General features: G+C 44.2%; 1 protein-coding gene across 7 annotated transcripts in view; it reads right to left on the bottom strand.

Moving 5' to 3' along the window:
- Positions 1 to 13,731, bottom strand: part of PTPN4 (protein tyrosine phosphatase non-receptor type 4) — a 272,694-nt gene that overhangs the window by 123,019 nt on the left and 135,944 nt on the right. For all 7 annotated transcript variants that reach the window (XM_033945428.1, XM_033945424.1, XM_033945426.1 and 4 more), the window contains one exon: positions 8,587 to 8,655. In XM_033945428.1, the coding sequence (XP_033801319.1) occupies positions 8,587 to 8,655 (69 nt within the window). The remainder of the gene's footprint in view (positions 1 to 8,586; positions 8,656 to 13,731) is intronic.

The following is a 13,731-nucleotide window of genomic DNA, read 5'->3' on the forward strand; positions in this document are numbered from 1 at the left end:
TGGTCCAGGGCTCTAGGAGGGATTTTCACCAGCGAAACAGGCCCTCCAAAGGTTCCTCAGCCCTAGAGACCAAAGAAGAAGCTAAGTTCAACGCTCCTAACTTCCCTTCACATGTTGCGTGGCACGTGGTGCAAGGGCACTCCTCCGGCAACCATCCAACTCAAATCTTGCATGAATTAGGGGTAAACATAGAAACATAGAAAATGACGGCAGAAAAGGGCTATAGCCCACCAAGTCTGCCCATTGCAATTAGCCTCCCCCCAGAGTTCATTCCCTTAGAGATCCCACATGAGTATCCCATTTCTTCTTAAAATCAGTCACGCTGCTGGCCTCAATCACCTGCAGTGGGAGTCCATTCCAACTCTCCACCACTCTCTCGGTGAAAAAGTACTTCCTGGAGTCGCTATGAAATTTCCCTCCCCTGATTTTCAGCGGATGCCCTCTGGTTGTTGAGGGTCCCATGAGACAGAAGATTTTATCTTCTGACTCGATACGTCCCGTGATGTATTTGTACGTTTCAATCATGTCTCCCCGTTCTCTTCTTTCTTCAAGTGAGTACATGTGGACTCCATCCCTACCAGTTTTGAACCAAATCAAGGTTATTTGAATGATCTGGAGAACTTTGAAAAGAAAAAAAAAAAACCCAAACACTTTGGGAAATCCAAGATGGCCACCGCAACAGTGTTTTAGCACCCAAAAGTGGCTCAAAAACACCTTAACTAAAAGTAAAAACTCTGAAAACAAGATTTTAGAAGTGGGGGGGGCCCCAATAGGATGTGGCAGAAACTTCATAAAATAAGATTAGGTTCTTACCTTGCTAATATCTTTTCTAGTAGATAGGTGTGTCATTCTAGATGAGCGGGTTATATCCCAGTGCTCGCGAGCCTTGCAGAAGGAATCCACTCCGATTTCTGAACTCCTCCTACTTTACAGAGGGCCCTGCTGCCCCCTACAGTTTTTTGCTTAAGCATACAAGCCAGAAGGAATGTTTCTGATTTGCTCTGCTTATTTCTTTATTTTTGTTCAGTATTTTAGCATATTTTTTCATCATTCAGTGCTAGTTTGGATTTGTCCAACTTTCTGAAATCTTCACAGGATAACTTTGTGAAAAAAGCAACATTACTAGCCTCTTTAATTTCCTCTGAAAAGATGTTAATCCTGAATAATTTTTTCTCTAAGAAAGTGATACCCTTTTGTGGACCTCTTCTCCCTCAAACAGAGGAGATTGAGAGGGGATATGATCGAAACATTCAAGGTACTGAAGGGGATAGACTTAGTAGACAAGGACAGGTTGTTTACCCTCTCCAGGGTAGGGAGAACGAGAGTAGAGAGTTGCGCGGGGACAGAAATCCCACCTGTCCCCACCCGTCCCCGCCAAAGTCTCACCCGTCCCCGTGAGGAACCCCACCCGTCCCCGCAAGGAATTCCCCTCCGTCCCTGCGAGGAACCCCCTCCGTCCCCGCCCGTCCCTATAAACTTCAGAAATAGTTATTTCATTTAATTATGCTACTGAATTAAAGGCTCTGGTAGAAACCCATTTACAAATAAGCAAAAAGACTTTATTAATTTGGAAATATTAATTGGGAAGAATACATACTTTGTAAACGGGTTTCTACCAGAGCCTCTTTTGTTTATAAATTTTTATCAACACAACTAATATACTACTTTATCCTGAAGCAAAAAAAAAAAAAAAGAAATAGAATTCTTTTCCTACCTTTGTTGCCTGGTTTCTGCTTTCCTCATGTTCTCCTTCAGTTCCTTCCATCCACTGTCTCTCTTCCTTCTGCATCTTCCATTTGCTCTGTTACTGTGCCTCTCCCTTTCTCCCCCCTTCCAAATTGGTCTGGCACCCATCTTCTTCCCTCCGCTCCCCCCATAGTCTGGCATCTCTGTCTTCTTCCCTGCCAGCGTCTTCTCCCCACTCTCTCTTCCCCATTTCCTTTCAGCGTCCTTCTCCCCCCCCATCTTCCCCATGTCCTTTCAGCGTCCTTCTCCCCCCTCTGTCTTCCCCATGTCCTTTCAGTGTCCTTCTCCCCCCTCTGTCTTCCCCATGTCCTTTCAGTGTCCTTCTCCCCCCTCTGTCTTCCCCATGTCCTTTCAGCGTCCTTCTCCCTCTCTGTCTTCCCCATGGCCTTTCAGCGTCCTTCTCCACACCCCCCCCCCATCTTCCCCATGGCCTTTCAGCGTCCTTCTCCACCCCCCCGTCTTCCCCATGGCCTTTCAGCGTCCTTCTCCACCCCTTTGTCTTCCCGATGTGCTTTCAGCGTCCTTCTCCCCCCCCCCCCCGTCTTCCCCATGTCCTGTCAGCGTCCTTCTCCCCCTTCTGTCTTCCACAAATGCTTTCAGTGTCCTTCCCTCCCCCGTCTTCCCCATGGCCTTTCAGCATCGTCCTCCACCCCTTTGTCTTCCCTAGTGCTTTCAGCGTCCTTCTCCCCCCTCCTTCTCTCCCGCCCCGGGTGCAGCACAGCCGGCCAGGTCCCCTTACTTTTGTGGCGCTTCCCCAACCGACCGACCGACCGACAACAGCCCCGGTCTGACAAACCTCCCTGCCCTTAACCGCGAATCTAAATTTCCTTCTTACAGCTGCTGTAAGAAGGTAATTTAGATTTGCGGTTAAGGGCAGGGAGGTTTGTCGGACCAGGACTGTTGTCGGTCGGTCGGGGAAGCGCCACAAAAGTAAGGGCCTCCCTCCCTTGGTAGCCACTCGAGCCGCGAGGCTACTCCTCCTTACCTACCCTGCCTGCAGCACAGAGCCGAACGGAAGTCTTCCCAACATCAGAGCTGACGTCGGAGGGAGGGAGGGCTTTGTTTAAGCCCTCCCTCCCCTCCAACGTCAGCGCTGACGTCGGGAACACTTCCGTTTGGCTCTGTGCTGCAAGCAGAGCAGGTAGGGAGAAAAGCCGCGCGACTTAGTACATCCAGCCCCGCAGGAACCCCGCTACCCTCAGAGGTGTCCCCACGGGATCCCCGAGACACTAGGGGTCGTCCCCACGGGATCCCCGTGACCCGAAGGGGGAACCCGTGGGATGCCCGCGGGTCCCGCGGGATTCCCGTCGTCCCCGTTCCCGTGCAGCTCTCTAAACAAGAGGGCACTCTCTAAAGTTGAAAGGGGATAGATTCCGTACGAACATAAGGAAGTTCTTCTTCACCCAGAGAGTGGTGGAAAACTGGAACGCTCTTCTGGAGTCTGTCATAGGGGAAAACACCCTCCAGGGATTCAAGACAAAGTTAGACAAGTTCCTGCTGAACAAGAACGTGCGCTGGTAGGGCTAGTCTCAGTTAGGGCACTGGTCTTTGACCAGAGGGCCGCCGCATGAGCGGACTGCTGGGCATGATGGACCGCTGGTCTGACCCAGCTGCGGCAATTCTTATGTTCTTTTCTACTTTATATTCCTAGATGTTTGCAGACCTACTCAATTACCCAAGGTTCTAGAAGTGGGAGGAACCTTTTTTATTTTTCTTCTAATTTCCTTTTAAACGGCTGGCAAGAATTGGAAATAATTCTTTTATCGTTTTGGATCCTACTCATCTGGAAAGTTTCCTTCACAGTCTTGTTGGATAATTTTTTTTCTTTATTGGTTGTTCTGGGGTAAAGAAATAATAAGCCTGCTGAACAAGGAATTGTAACTTAAAAATGTCTTTTTAGGTTTATTGCTTTGTTATTCACCTGATTGAATCTGCAAAAAGCAGGTTAAATTGCTTAATGTGTTAAGTTAATTGTTATTGATGGCAAAAACAGTTTTCTTGTAAGTTACTATACATTTATGTCCTTATGTTCTTTTTTATTTGGTAACATTATAAGAATTTCAATATAAAGAGTGAAATATTATCCACATATACAGTATATATTCATACTTTAAAATTATTCCTTTAAATCCAAACCCAACAAAATAAAAAGAAAACATTGAACAGAATTGGGAACAGAGGGGAACCCTCTAGACAGTGGCATAGTAAGGGTAGGCAGACCACTCCGTGTAACGTCTTGGTGGGGACACCAGTACCTCTCCCTCCCCCTGTACCTCTTTAAAAATCTTTGCCTGTGTGAGCAACTATTCTAGCCTGAAGCTCACGTTGGCCTGGCTCCCTTTGAAATTACTTCCGGGCCACAGGGCCAGGAAGTAACATCAGAAGGAATGCCAGTGTGAGTAGGAGGCTGGAGAGTCTGCTTGCACAGGCAAAGATTTAGAGGTACAGAGGTGGGAAGAGAGGTCGCGAGTGTGGCGGCGGTGAAAGAGGCGCAGAAGGAGCAGGGAGGAGGTGGAGAAAAGGATGCAGGGGGCGCCTCCTACCCTCGCTATGCCACTGCTTCTAGTGCCTCCATGGGGAAAGATCAGATGACATTTTGGCCTGGTATGACCTACCCATTAGAAATCCTTTAAATTAATCATGCATTTAACCAACCTGTTATTCCTAATTCTTCCTATTGATAACTTCCTACCTTAAGGGCATAATAAGTTAGCACCAAAATAACTTAGCTTAGACTACAACCTACACAAGCTTTACATTTAATGTAAGAGAACTATTAGTAATGTCTTCAAGACTAGGTTGATGTGTACTAGTCAAAGAGTTTTTAGTATGGCTCAAAAATTCTGGAATAGCTTGTTAAGAGACATTCATTTCAAGATACTTTTTTGACTAATTCAAGGATAAATTAATACATTCCACTTCCTAATTAGTGGTTTGGAACTGTGCTGTCTTGTGATTATCTTGGTTTTCATGGCCTCATAACTGGCCAATAGAGCACCTGTTTATTTCAGTCACTTAATTTCAGTATTCTTTTCTTGTATATGTTACCCCTGGCGAAATTCTGCGCAACTGTAAAGAATTTGTGCAGAATTCACCATCCACGCAGAATTCTGCGCAAATCTTCCACCAGTCTCTGTCCTCTCCTTCTTCCCGTGCAGTTCTGGCCTCTCTTTCTCCAAATGACACCTCCCCCCCACCTTATGAGATCAGATATACCTGCAGGCCTCCTAAGGAAGCAGCAACAGTGGCAGCCAGTTGGCAGAGGCAGTGATGTGAACAGGCTACTTGTGGCTGGCTCTTCCAGGGCCTTCCCTCTGCCGCATCATTTCCTGTAGACAGATGACCCTGGCAGGGCTGGCTGCAAGCAGCCTGTTCACACCGCTGCTTCTGCTAGCCAACTGGCATAGTTGCTGCTCTGGGAGGCCCACATATATGTATGATCTCAAAGGGGGGGGGTGTTGTTCAGAGGGAGAGAGGCCAGACCCTGGATGGTCTGCTATTCTTTGAATGACTCTGCCTCTCATAGGTCACAGGGGGAAAACATACAACAGCTACTATTGCGTCCACAACGGCACTTTCAGGTTCAGATCTTCAGCTGAAGAAGTGACAAGTTTTCTTGTTGGATGCTGATGACATCAGATCAAACACTGGGGACCCCTACCCAGCTCACAATGATGTTGAAGGCCTTCCAGGAGAAATACTTCCTCGGATCTAGCATCTGCCTACTGAGAAACTTGGTCTGCACATTCTCCACCCCTGCCATGTGCGCTGCAGGCAGTGCATGCAGGTGGACTTCAGTCCAACAAAACAACAATCAGGCTTCCTGTGCCAATGGAGCACTCTTGGTGCCTCCCTGCCTGTTGACATACATCACCGCTGTGGCATTGTCCGAGAACACCCTGACTGCCTTGCCTTCCAGGGATCACTCCAATGTCTGCAGCACAGCTCCAATCTGTTGATCAACCATTTCCACTGAGAGAGCAACAGAAGCCCTGAATCAGGTGGCTGCCGCAATATCCCACCCATCTAAACAGACTAGTGTCCGTTGTCAGGATCGTCCAGGAGGAAATTTGGAGAGGTAAGTCTTCGACAGGGAATCCAGCTGGAGCCACCAAAGCAAGCTTTGGCACGCACCCAGCATCCAAGCCAGCAGCATCTGAAGATAATCTATCTGCGAAGATCAACAAGACAGAAGTGTTTCCTGTGGGGTACAGAGGTGAGCCTTTGCCCAAGGGACGTCTTTGGACACTACCATCGACCCTAGTATTTGGAGATAGTGGCAAGCAGTGGGAGCATGCATTGCCTGGATCTGGCTTCTGAGCTTCAGTTGCATGGCTCTGGTGGAAAAATACAGCCTTCTACCGTGTTGAAGTGAACCCCCAAGTACTCTAGGGACTGGGTTAGATTACTATTTCAAAAATTGATCACCCAAGAATTGGATAACCTGGATCCCTGTTTTGTACAGATGCACCTGGATTGCTGAATTGTCAGGGGGTAGCCATGCTCTGTGTGGGAAAACTCCTGTGCGAGCGTGACTCTGGGGGGGGGGGGAGGAAAGATGAGTCATGATAGCCCATATAAGCTTCAAACATAAATCGGACAAAATCAGGAGTACATCAAACAGGAAGACCTTCGTTAACTTCCAGGGACTCCTCTTGTCTCCTTGTGGGCCCAGAAACTTCCATACATCTGCACTTCCCAGATGACACTGAGTTGCTGTCTGAAGACTCCTGGGACGGTATTGTCCCCAAAACCCGAGCCACTTGCAACTTCACTGTCCTAGATGGACCAGAGGGGGCTATGCCCAGTAAACCCAGCCCCCTTTCACATGTCCTGTTGCATGTGGAACAAGGACAGTCCTCAATGCAAACTTGGCATGAATCAGGGAAAAAACTGCATGAGGAGTCCATATTTATCAATTTTAATCAAACTCCAGATGTTTCTGAGGCAAACCGAGGCTTTTAAAATAGGAATGAGAAATCCAAGATGGCTGCCGCAGCTGCAAAAGGGAACCAAAAAAATAGCCTGATGGAAAGCAACAAAAGCTTAAATTCGTAAAAGGGCATTTTGGAGGCAGGGGAGCCTGAAAACAAGCCTCAGAAACCTCCAAAACTGTAATTTAAACACCTCCCCTTTCTTCGATGTGCCCCATAGTCTACAATAGGTAGTACTCACTGTGATGCTAGTGCTGTGCTTCATCTTAAAAAGAAGCTGGAAAATGGTAGCTACTTACTGCCTCAAACAAGCATACAAAAATTCCTCCAGATGATTGTTTCTTCTGACTGCCACTCAGACTGTTTTAGAGCCCAAAGACCAGACCTCCACAGCTCTTCACACTTCTTTGGGAGGGGAGGGGTGAATGCAGCCAACACCCGATAAAGTCTCAGGGACCAACACAGATGCCAAACAGTCTGTGTTCAAAGCTTTAGTACTGACTAAAAGTGAGTTCAGTTACAAGGGGAACGGTCCCTGAGCTATAAAAATATTAGTGCCCTGGCTAGTTAGGTGACCTGAAACAGGGTGCCCCTCCCAGCTACAGACCTCTGATACTGAGGGTTTATGTCTTCACCAAGGCAGAACTGACCCAGGCAACTTGGGTACCTCTGTAGCCCCGAAAAGCCTCAGAAAGTGGATAATATAAACCTAAAAAAAAATCTACCAAAAACAGAGCAGATCAGAAAAACATCTTCAACTCTTGTGTAGAAGGGAACAAAGTAGTGTCAGATGAAGTGGACCTGAAAAATGTACATGACATTGTCTACACAAACTTGCAAGTACAGGTGAATAACCCACTGATTCAAGACTCATGCCTTTTGCTCTAGAAAATGTCTTAATATTTCCCATGAGGGTATCTTTATAGCTCTCTCTTTAAGAAACAGCAAAATCAATAATAGGAAGCAGTGGGGTAGTGGTTAGAGCTACAGCCTCAGCACCCTGAGGTCGTGGATTCAAATCTCTGGGCAAATCTCTCAATCCTCCATTGCTCCAGGTATGTTAGATAGACTGTGAGCCCACCAGGACAGATAGAGAACAATGCTCGAGTACTTGATTGTAAACCGCTTAGATAACTTTGATAGGCGGTATATAAATACCTTAAATAAATAAATAGCTAATGTTTAGACCTTTCAGCAGGCTATATAGAATGTATTACAACAGGGATGGGCAACCACAGTCCTTGAAAGCCAGAACCTTTCAGATTTTCAAGAGCTCCATAATGATTATGCATGAGATCTATTTGCATACAATGGAAACAGTACATGCAAATCAATCTTGTGCATATTCATTGTGGAAATCTTGAAATCAAAAGGACTGGGTTGTAGTCTTTTCTGCTATTAGTAAAAAAAAATCTGTGGGAAGTCTGCCTTTCAAATAGCACAAATAGTTATACATATTATTTTAGGAGAATAAACATACAGGAAAGTGGAAATTAAAAAAATCACACCTCCTTAACGAACATACAACATGACAATGACAAGAGATAGATTACATGCACAAGGAAAGAGTACTGAAATTAAGTGGCTGAAATAAATGCTAACAGATACTCTCATGGCCAGTCATAAGGCCATGAAAACCAAGATCATCAAATGAAAGCACAATTCTGAACCACTAATCAGGAAATATAAAGTATTAATTTATTCTTGAATCAATTAAAAATTCATCACACTAGTGCAAGTCTCAAGTTCATCAGTGAATTGCAAAAGTCAAGTCGGACAGGTACACTACTGATGTTCTTCTAGCTACAACTGGAGGCATAGTGTAGTTTTCAGCAAGGTTTCCGACTGCTTATAACCATAAAATATCTGGGGGGTTATATTTAATATTTCATTTTAAGATTCTTACCTGGCAAATACCCTATCTTTATTAGCTTTTTCTTTGCCATATTGTACAGACTGGACCTCTGTCCTCCCACTGAAAGAAAAGGCAATTTAATATTAATATTCTAAATGAAATGAACAGCTTTCTCTCAAAAAGAATTTCACACACTTTTCTTTGTACTAAAAATATACTACTTTCTTTAAATTAACCCCCCCACACACACACACTTTTACAAAAGCGCAGAAGAGGTTTTTAGTTCTGGCCGGCACGCTGAATGCTCATAGGAACTCTGACCATCGGAGCAGCGCAGAACATTCAATGCGCCGGCCGGTGCTAAAACCTGTGCTTTTGTAAAAGGGTGGGGTGGCAAATCTTTTATCTCACCCTTGGTCATCCTATTGTATCCATATACTATACTCTAAAAACTTCTTTTAGATTTATTGACTTACCATTTTTATAAGATGTCCTAATACTTCAAAAAATACTCCCTCAAAAAACAAAACTGTCAGAAAATATATAGAAGATAAACTCTAAGATAAAGTTTTGGAATAAGTCATCTGAAAAAAGTGAATTAAACTTATTATTTGAGTGGAAAACAATGAGGAAAGTGAATTCTTGAAGATCAGGCAGCATCTTGTTCCAAAGAAAATGTGGGTAGGAAACAAGCACAAAAACAGGAGATACAAGAAAGGAAGAGATCTGAATTCAGAGTGGACAAACTGGAGAATAAAGAGACAGCAAAGAGCCAGACCATGATACATATCAAGTACTGTAAAAGATGACACAAAATCTTGTAAAACTAGAAAAAGATTTAATTATCTCAGATGACATCATAAGAACATAAGCAGTGCCTCTGCCGGGTCAGACCACAGGTCCATCCCGCCCAGCAGTCCGCTCCCGCGGCGGCCCAAACAGGTCACGACCTGTCTGTATCACCAGAGGGGGCTCCCTTGCCACCTTGGTTTCTCATTTAAGTCCTGTCTTCCTATCGAAGTCCTAATCCTCCGGTCTTGCACATGCACGACCTGGTTTCTATACTCATTACCTGGTTAGCTTTCTATACTTGTGTTACATCCCAGTTCCTCCCTCAGTATCCTATGATCCCTTTATCCTTCAGGAATCCGTCCAATCCCTGTTTGAATCCCTGTACCGTACTCTGCCTGATCACTTCCTCCGGTAGCGCATTCCAAGTGTCCACGACCCTTTGGGTGAAAAAAAACTTCCTTGCGTTTGTTTTGAACCTATCTCCCTTCAGTTTCTCCGAATGCCCCCTCGTACCTGTTGTCCCCTTCAGTCTGAAGAATCTGTCCCTATCCACCCTCTCTATGCCCCTCATGATCTTGAAGGTCTCTATCATATCTCCCCTGAGCCTCCTCTTTTCCAGAGAGAAGAGCCCCAGCCTATCCAACCTCTCGGCGTATGGGCAGTGTTCCAGCCCTTTTATCAAGGTAGTCATTTTTGCTCTTCGGCTTTTCAGAAGGACTTTTCCTCGTCTTAGTGTTTGAACATTCCTCCCCATCTCTCACGGAACCTAACACCATCCTGATATGGACATAGGACCCCCGAGGAAGGCATTTTTTGCCGAAACACAGTCCATGTAGGGTCAAGGTTCCGGTGTGTATTTTGTTACAATTTTTAATAAAGCATTGTATATTTTTATCTCCTGGCTCCAATTTTGGTTCCCTTCTGTGGGACTTTGGACACCCCTGTTTTGTTGTGGAACCCTGTTCCTTTGCCTCTGATTTTGGGCTCGCGGCTGGTGCTATGTGCACCCTCAGCGGCAGGCTGTGGTAGGGCAGGGCACGCTACAGGGGTTCAAAGAAGGTTTGGATAAATACCTACAGGATAAGGGGATTGAGGGGTACTGATAGATATAGAGATAGGTATAGGAAAGGCAAGGACAGATAGACATAGAGATAGGTACAGGAAAGACAGGGACACTTGACAGGTCATGGACCTGATGGGCCGCCGCAGATGCGGGCTGCTGGGCGCGATGGACCTCTGGTCTGACCCGGCGGAGGCAACTCTTATGTTCTTATTTGTGAGTTGAGAAGGGGCAGAGCTAAGACTGAAGATCTTATTTCCGTCCAGGGGAGAGTAGATCACAGTGCCGTTGAAGCCACATTGGCTGCTGTTTTTTGTTTTGGTTTTTTGCTTCTGTTTTGGCATTGTGCTGTCAAACTTTTGAGAGGATTGGCGGGTGAAACAGATGCTAGAAAATAATATTTTGTATCATAACAGCTTCCTGCAATCCTGAGAGTCCTGAACTTCACCCCCATCACTAGGGAGGGCTGAGCGCTGGAAAACCTGCACCATGGCAGAATCTACCTCAGGCTATTCAGACCTGCCAAAAAGCAGGATTTAAGTGATACAGCATAGCATAGATACACAACATCAACTGGCTGACCTTTATCCATGTTTATTCGCACCTTCAAAGAAATCAAGCAAATTGGTTGAGGCAAGACCTCTCTTGGCTCAACCCATGCTGACTGTCTAATTAAACTATGTTTGTCTATGTATTCCATAATTTTACTTTTTATAATAGTTTCTGCTATTTTTCCCAGATCAACTCTGAAATCCTTTAAAAAAAAAAACTTTTGTGGCATATCAACCTTTATAGAGCAGGCCAAAAGAAGAGCTAAGGAAGCACTGAGTCCCAAACCAGTCTTTGTTCTAAATTTTAAAATAAAGGGAAAAAAATAAGCAGAGACCCACATGAACCATTGTACAGAATTCAGTTTGATACAGGTGGCTGCTACATATGGCTGCAATAGTTGTTGATCTGGATCTAGGCATCAAGCAGTGGTGATTTTTCCATAGCACACTAACAGCTCTAATGACTCAATGGTTAAGACACCCTGTTTTACTGATGGGTTTGCTATATATATTAGAAACCTAAGAATCCTACTGATGGCAATGCATAAAGTAGATCTAACATTCTTAAACATATTTAACAAATTCTGAGATACCTGTGTACTACCTATGAGGATTTTTCTGTAGAAGGAGTCACCATCATTTTTCTTTCTGATTTATTTAGAATTAAGTATGTGTAACTATTGCCTTAAAAATTTTTCTGTACAGTTGTGATTCCCAAACCCATCCTGGGGGACCCTAAGCAAGTTGAATATATTCAACTAATAGGCTTGAGGTACTTTTGCATATACTACCTCCACTGCATGTAAATTTATTGTAGGTATCCTGAAAATAAATAACTTCCTAGTGTTCCCAGGACAAGTTTGGAAACTACTGCTCTAAGAGGTAGGCTGATCAATCATAATGCAAAAAAGTTTGGAAACTACTGCTCTAAGAGGTAGGCTGATCAATCATAATGCAAAACCACACCAACAAAACTGAGTGCTTCCTGGAAACAGGGTTTATGAAAAGCTCAATAAAAATTTAGGTGCTTAAAAAGGAAAAAAAATATTTGGCAGGTTTGGGAACCCTTACAAGGCTTATCCCTCAAAGAGAGAAGTGTGGTATGAATGTCCTGTGTTTAGAGCATGGGTGTCAAAGTCCCTCCTCGAGAGCCGCAATCCAGTCGGGTTTTCAGGATTTCCCCAATTATGCATGAGATCTATTTGCATGCATTGCTTTCATTGTATGCTAATAGATTTCATGCATATTCATTGGGGAAATCCTGAAAACCAGACTGGATTGTGGCCCTCGAGGAAGGACTTTGACACCCCTGGTTTAGAGTGATGTAGCTTAGAATTTGGGAAGATCAATGGCGTACCTAGGGAGGTTGGCACCTGGGGTGGTGGTGGCCAGCATCGCTCCACCATGCGCCTCCTGCCCCTCACCGCTTGAGTTTCAAGTTTATTTAAAATTTCTTATACCGCCTAATCAAACCTAGGCGGTGTACAATAATGTTAAAACCATCTAGTAACTAAAATACAGTTTAAAAACACACAACAACATTATGGCAAATACTAACTTTAAAAGACTAATAAAATAAAAAAATAAAATAAAATTTACAAACAGAGACAAGAAGGAAAGAAGGGCAAGAAGTACAATATGTAAAGAAAAAGAAAACATGTAAGGGAAAAAAAAACAATAGTGAGGGGAGCAGGTATTAAGAATCCTTCTAGGTACTAGGTCGTCCTTAAAAGGACAGTTAGGTTTCAAAAGCGTCAAGGAAAAGAAATGTCTTTAATTTTGACTTAAAGTCTGTTAGTGTAAGTTTTTCGCCTAGGTAGTTTGGAATACTGTTCCAAAGAGAGGGGGCGCTAACAGAAATAATTGCAGACCTTAATGTATTTACAGTGGTGCCTCGCATAACGAACGCCTCGCACAACGAACGCTGCACACAACGAACTTCATGTCTTGATTCACACAACGAACTTCGTTTCACACAACGAACTTCACACAACGAACTTCGTTTCACACAACGAAGTCGCCCAAGCTGCCGATGTATTGCATCCTTCCGCGCAGGCACTGCAGGCAGTCGTTAGTCACTGCGCTTAACTGCCCTCTCTCACTGTATACAGTCGTCCTTTTAAGATAAACTCAATATTTTTTATATATCATGGCTTCTAAAAAAAGCAGGAAGGTGATTTCTGTTGAAATGAAACGGGAAATAATTAGAAGGAGTGAATGTGGGGTAAAACAGTGTGACCTCGTCAAAGAGTTTGGCCTCAGCAAGACCACCATTTTCACCATTTTGACAAATTTATCTTTTTTTATGTCATCTTAGCATATTTTATGCTGCAGAACGAATTATTTTTTTTAACATGTATTGTTATGGGAAAACGCGTTTCACATAACGAACTTTTCGCATAACAAACTTGCTCCTGGAACGAATTAAGTTCGTTGTGTGAGGCACCACTGTATATGTTTCAGTGATGGGATAGTAAGAAGGTTTTCAGCTGTAGATCGTAAAGTCCTGGTAAGGTTGTAAGGGATAAGTAAGTTATTAATGAATTCTGGCTGGTTGTTTTCTCTGGTTTTAAATGTTAATAAAATAATTTTATAGGTGATTCTGTGTTGTATAGGCAACCGGTGAGCTTTACATAAGAGAGGGGTGACATGATTATATTTTTTTGCACTTCCTCCCACATACCTCTTGAAATGTTCGCCGGCACGAGCAGCATCTTCCACCTTCTGCTCTCTCCGGCCTTAGCTCCCTTCTGACGTTACATCCTGGTCCCACGACCAAGAAATGACATCAGA

This window comes from Geotrypetes seraphini, chromosome 5 (genome assembly GCF_902459505.1).
Source record: "Geotrypetes seraphini chromosome 5, aGeoSer1.1, whole genome shotgun sequence".
Classification (NCBI taxonomy): domain Eukaryota; kingdom Metazoa; phylum Chordata; class Amphibia; order Gymnophiona; family Dermophiidae; genus Geotrypetes; species Geotrypetes seraphini.